The sequence below is a fragment of the Myotis daubentonii genome, chromosome 7 (assembly GCF_963259705.1).
Source record: "Myotis daubentonii chromosome 7, mMyoDau2.1, whole genome shotgun sequence".
In the NCBI taxonomy this organism is placed as follows: domain Eukaryota; kingdom Metazoa; phylum Chordata; class Mammalia; order Chiroptera; family Vespertilionidae; genus Myotis; species Myotis daubentonii.
Window position 1 is genome coordinate 17,667,678 of NC_081846.1, and position 6,000 is coordinate 17,673,677.

The following is a 6,000-nucleotide window of genomic DNA, read 5'->3' on the forward strand; positions in this document are numbered from 1 at the left end:
CCTGTGTCACACCCACAAAATTACTTAAAATCTTAAAATTATGCAGAAGAGTGACAGCTTCAGGAAACATTGATTTAGGATCTTTTCATTGGGGAAAAAAAACAGACAAATTAAGAAATCATTTGTCATTATAAACTGTAATCCCCAATCAATAACTGTATTGGAAAGCAGGAAATGTAAGGGCTTATTCCAACTGCCCAATAATCATAATAATTTAGAAAATGAGTATTAGAGAAAAGATGCAATTTGTTTCCAAACGCTCAAATGTAACATAGTAGGTAATTTCCAAAATGATGTAACCTGGAGAAAAGTTTATAATTTGATTAATTTCTAGCCTGCACAACACATTCAATAGATCATTTTAAAAGATAACAATAGAATATAATTGATAATTAATTTCTATAGAATAGCTGTAGGCTTAAACATGTATAAGCTAATTTCAATGTAGGCATTAACATTTCTACAAAACAGTATTCCTCAAAAAGGATGAAATTTGTCGTATGATGTTTTAGGCACTTACACATGAATATCCAACAGCAGCAGAACACTGTAAAATAAAGCAAAAACTTGCTGCTATTTTTAATATATGTTAAATTTTCTTAAAAATTTGTTTGAAATAATGTAAAAGTGACACAGCATCGCAAAGTATAAGGCACCCTAATTCAATTTATTTTCTAAAAGTACACCTTACATAGTCATTAATCTTAAGAGGACTCTAATCACCAAGTTACAGAGAATATTCAAAACATTCCCAAACGCTTGCATCCCTAGCTTTTTTGTTCAATGGCAGTGGTCTACCTTCCTTCCTTCCTTCCTTGGTCAGGGAGAGAAAAAGGGACTTCTCTGTAGAAATATTTGGCCTTGGAGTCAGGACTTCTAAGATGTGCTAGTGATCTTGGATCGATGCCTTTTTATTTTCTTTCAGGAATAAATCTGAGCAATGGAATGGCTTGCGATCGTCCAGCCAACCAGCCATATCAGATTTATCAGAAAGAAAGAATGAAAACTGGCTTAGAGGACTCCTGCAGAGGCTGAGTGGCAGGTTGCTGGTAAACACACAAACACACACACACACACACACACACACACACACACACACAAAAGAATATGCTTAGTGGTGGAGGGAAAATATATATTCATATGTGTAAACTCAATAAACAATAAGATATAAAAAAGAATCCATAGTTATGGAAAAGATGAATGCATAAGACAGATGATAAATAGTACTTCTATTTAAGAACCAAAGGGATGAAAGCTCATGAATATTAAATATTTGAATCCACTTTAAGGAGGAAATATGATTTTCCCTCAAATGAATGCAAACTCTAAAATTCTGCCAGTGCAAACTTACTGTGTTCACATTAGAATAAAAAAAAAATGCAACTCTTCCATGAAACCCATGCCCTGGGAAATATTCTAATGTAATTTCTTAATTAAGACACATTTCCAGTGACTAAATGAAAAATATATATACAGCAGTAAGTGGCTTGATTTTCAGAAAAACTGACTTTTGATGCATGCATGATTAAAATAAATAAAGGCAGTTTCATTTGAGAAGAAAGTCAGAAAACAGGAATCATGACACAACCAAATATCTTTCAAGTTTTATCACAACAGCCCATATTAGAGTGTTTTCAAGTGATGTGCAGTTATATTAATAAGCATAAATTTATTAAGCTTTCTGAAGAAATAAATAATAGCTTCTAAAAGACCCCCTTTACATATGTAAGTTCAAAATTAAAAGAAAAAAAAGGAAGAGTGTACCCATGGGTGTGCTCACAGCAAACACATGTAGGAAAAAGTATTGATGTGTGTTTTTTTTAAAATATCATCTTCATCTTTTAACTGTTTTAGTAACCGTTTTCTTCTGACTGTAAAAACAGCCCCTAATATTGGAGGCATATCTTAAATATGTAGGAAAATGTATGTTCTTTTGTAGAATGAAAAGCAGGACTAAGATAGTTGCAAATAAGAAATAGGAACTGGACTGGTTAGTCACTTATCTGTTAAGGTAGGTAAGGCTATCACTGCAATGCTACCACATAGCTCATTTCAATACAAAGGTAATATTGATTATCTTTCAGGAAGACAGAAATTTGGGAATTATTCCTTTTAGTGATAAAGGCTTTATAGTATCTGTAGGAAGGGCCCTGGACTATAATATTTCTCGATAAAATAAGTCACTGGAAACAACAATCGCCTTCTCTAAAGCTGATATTTTTTCCAAGCAAAGAAGCAAAGGTCCTCAGCAGTTACAATTATTTGAAGAAATATCTTAAATCCATACAGGAGAATCGTCTCCGCCCCCCATATTTTTATTCTATCCACATAGAGCAGTAAATAAGGTGCATTCCTTCTGCTCCTTAAGAAATTAGCATTTCAAAAATATGCCGCTTTCCCCTGAACTCCAAGTGTGTCTAATAATGCGAGAAGCAGATTGTCTTCCTCGTTCCCTTAATTTGTTTCATCTAAAAGCAATTCACTCAACATCTTGTCGCCCTCTGGCAGCTTAGTTTACTTATCCGCACTTAATTTCTCATTTGGACCAAAACAAACTCCTCCAAACTGCGACTGACTGCTAACCACGAGAGGGGAGATGCAATATGGATTTACTGGGGGACAGGCAGCCGCCGCACATGGACAGCCACAAGCACACCGACCTTCACTCACACCCCAGACAGTAACTTGGTTCTCTACAAGCACCACATTGAAACCAGCTGAACTCTCCCTGCCAGGTGCGGCGGGGTGAGGGTGGGGTCGGCTGAGAAACCCAAGTCCCCAGGGGCATTTACAGTTTCCAGTGGATCACCTGAGCCTGCGTGTTGCGATTAGACCAGGGGGTGCACCCGACAGCTTTTCTTTGTGCGGCTCTTTCATCTGGATCACTTTGTGTTTGGAACAAGTGAGGCTCGCCTTTGTGTCCCCAGAATTTCAAGTACAGAGTCACACACGGAACAACAATGGCACGCTAATCCTCGCGCTCTAAATGGGCTCACTTGTGGGTCTGACAATTCGCGGGGGGCGGGGGGTGGGGGAGCGAGAGGAGACCAGCTGCAGAACTAATTTGGATTACATTCCTTGCAGAAATTCTGAAAAGGGCTCTTCGGCATAGCTCAACCCCAAGCCACACAGTGAAGACCGAATTGCTGCGGACTCGGAGCCCGGTCCCCCAGCGGCTGAAGCTGAACCAGACAGAGCCCCCAGTAGGTCGCCTCCCGCAAATTCCTCTCGGCTACGTCTGCACGTCGGTCGCCCCTGCTATTGAATGGGTCAATGTGCATAATCAACCCATTGAGGGGAGATATGAAGGGGCTCGGAGGGAGAGGGAGATAAAAAGGGATGTAGCTAAGAGGCCGCTTGGAATCTCGAGTCCGTGCTGGTGCGATGCCGGAGGTGGCTGGAGCGCGGACCTGGTATGCGTGAAGAATGTCAGAGGCACCGGGAGCGGTGCAAACGGCGCGCAGTGTGCCATTCGAAGGTCATTCTGAAAGGCTCGGGGATTGTCACTTGTTACTTACTGGGGAGAGAGAGCAAGGAGGGGGAGGCAGCGGCGGGGGCGGAGCGGGAACACGGCGGCGCGCTGATTTCTCGGTGAGGTCAGAGGACACCCTCCCCCGGCCTAAAGCTCTCTCCCTCGCCACTCCCGGGGGCTTTATCTCCCGTGGCTGCCTCCCACGCTCGGTGGAGCAGCCCGGATGGTTCCGGAAATCTCTCCGGCTCTCCTAAAGGGCGCCCCCTTGGCCGCGTCGGACACCGGACTCTCTTCAGTCCTTTTCTGTCCCACTTTCAGCCCCAGGAAACTCCAGGGTCAGAAACTTTGAGTCCCCGGCGCTGCAGGTGCTGCCAGGAGCCCCGCGGGCCGCGGCGCGCCAGCCCCACGGCGCTGCCTCTCGAGGTCACGTAGCCTCCGCCCGTCCAGGGAGCGGGGGCTCGGGCTGTCCGGCCCACGGTGGCCGCGCACCCGCACGGACGCGCCCGCCTCGGCTTCCATCAGTCCGCACCGGGAGTCGGATCGGTAGCCGCGCTGGGCTGTAAACAGAGAAGTTGGAGGGACTCCGGCCAACAGCAAGTTTAACTTCAGGAAGAACTCTTCCTGGAGCCAAACCCAGCGGGAAGGCCCGGCTGTCCGAGCTCCAGTATGTCAACCTTTTTTTTTCTTTTCTATTTTTTTTTAAGATGACAGGCAGGCAGGCAAGCTCCCTTCAGGTCAGTTGGGAGAGAGCTCCAGGACGCCGGGCCAGGAAGCCGGGAGTTCCGGGCCCCCGGGCCAGGGCGCGCCCGCCCGCCTGCCACTGCCCGCCCGCCTGCCGCTGCCCAGCCTTGGGCTCAGGTGGGGTCGGACCCAGCCAGGCTCCGGCGGCCGGAGGCGCAGTGGCCGCGGGCAGCACGCACAGGTGCAGAGCCCGTCCTCCAAGCTGCACTCCCCCCGCCCTCCCGCACCGAAGGGGCCGGCGGCACGGCTCGGGACCCGCACTCTCCCGCGGCCCGGGCGGTGCGCGCTTCTCCCACGCTTCTGCCCTCAGGGTCCCCTCTCACTCGGGGTTCGGGGCGCCCATGTCCCGCACACCAGGCGCGACCCGAAGGGATCCCTCTCAGGCTCCCAGAAAACGTGCGAGAAAGCCCAGGGGGTTAAGGAGAGCGGAAGAGGAGATAGGGGTGCACAGTGTTTCTGTGTTTTTCTTTTTTTCCACGAGAAATAAAATGCACGCACACAGAGACGGTTAAGTTTGGGGACGGAATGAGAGGCGAGGAAGAGGACCCGGTGGAGTGGTCCCTCCTCTCCGGAGAGCCAGAGGGTGGCAGGTTGAGCGAAGGGGGGAGAGAGGGCCACCCCAGCAGCCGATCCGGCCGCGGCAGGTTCAACCCCTGGAGCGCGAGCCGGAGTCACCACCCACCTGACTGCGAAGCGCTGCGCCGGACGGTCCCCGCCGCCACCAGAAGGCTCACCCAGACGCACAGTCCCGCCGCCAGCTTCATTGTGTGCAAGTCTCAGATCCCGTGCTGACAGTTACATGTCCAAATGGCATCGCCCCTTTCGGGCACCCGGAGGAGACCCGTCAGCCAGGCGCGCGTGGGGGCGCGCGGTGCACCGGCTCCGAGCGCGGCGGGCGAGGGAGTCCGCGGCCGTGGGGCCGGGCCGGGCCGGAGGGGGCGAGTGTGCGCGGGAGTGCGCGCGGGGGAGAGGCGCTCGCGTTTGAGCGTGGAGCTCCTGGCCGGACTGCAGCGATGTCCCCGCGCGATCGCCCGCTCTCTCCTCCCCGCCTCACTCTCTCTCTGGTCGGGCGACAATAAAAAGGAAGGGGGGTGGTGGTGGAGGGGGGGAAGGTTTCCCAAAAAAAAGTTGCTTGCAAAGAGGCGGTAGGTTTCCGGCCTCTCGCCCCAGCCCGGCTCTGATCGGCTCTCCTTTTAGTTTCCCAGCGCCTCCAGTCCAAATTGGGAAGAAAGTGGGGAAGGGGAAGCTTCTGGCTCCTTCTCCCCGTATCCAGTCCTTTTCCCCGTCAGCGTTCCTCACTCTTGTCCGGCGGCTGCGGTAATGAAAGCTCCAAGCATAATTTCCAATGCTTCGCCGTCTCCAGCTGCAGCCCCGCGGAGAAATTAATAAGACTCCCGGAGAGGGGGGGTGGGAAGGTGGAGGGGGGCGGCGGATAAAACAGCCCTCCACGCAGGAGCCGGCTGGCCCGAGCCGCGCTAGCCCCGCCCCGCTCTGCCCCGCAGCCACGCCTTTTCTCCCGCCCTCTCCCCGAAAGGGAAATCTTATTGGCTCAGCCCTCCCCAAAAATCCTGGGCCTTAGGAGTTGGGAAAACACCTGTCAGGGCGGAGGAGCTTGGTCTGGTGGGTAGAGGAACCTGGATTTAAAGGGCTCACCAGAGGCCAGGGACTGAAGGCAAGAGAGGCCCCAGGACAGCTGGGGCACGGAGTGCCAGGACACTGGAGGGATGTGCCATATATATATATATATATATATATATATATATATATATATATATATATATATATAT

At 50.1% G+C, this 6,000-nt stretch overlaps 1 protein-coding gene across 1 annotated transcript in view; it reads right to left on the bottom strand.

Annotated features, from left to right (window-relative positions):
- Nucleotides 1-5,654, bottom strand: part of ERBB4 (erb-b2 receptor tyrosine kinase 4) — a 922,327-nt gene extending 916,673 nt beyond the window's left edge. Inside the window, exon 1 of the mRNA XM_059703027.1 lies at nt 4,896-5,654. Within this exon, the coding sequence (XP_059559010.1) occupies nt 4,896-4,977 (82 nt within the window). The 5' untranslated portion in view covers nt 4,978-5,654. The remainder of the gene's footprint in view (nt 1-4,895) is intronic.
- Between the last annotated feature and the right edge of the window lie 346 nt (nt 5,655-6,000).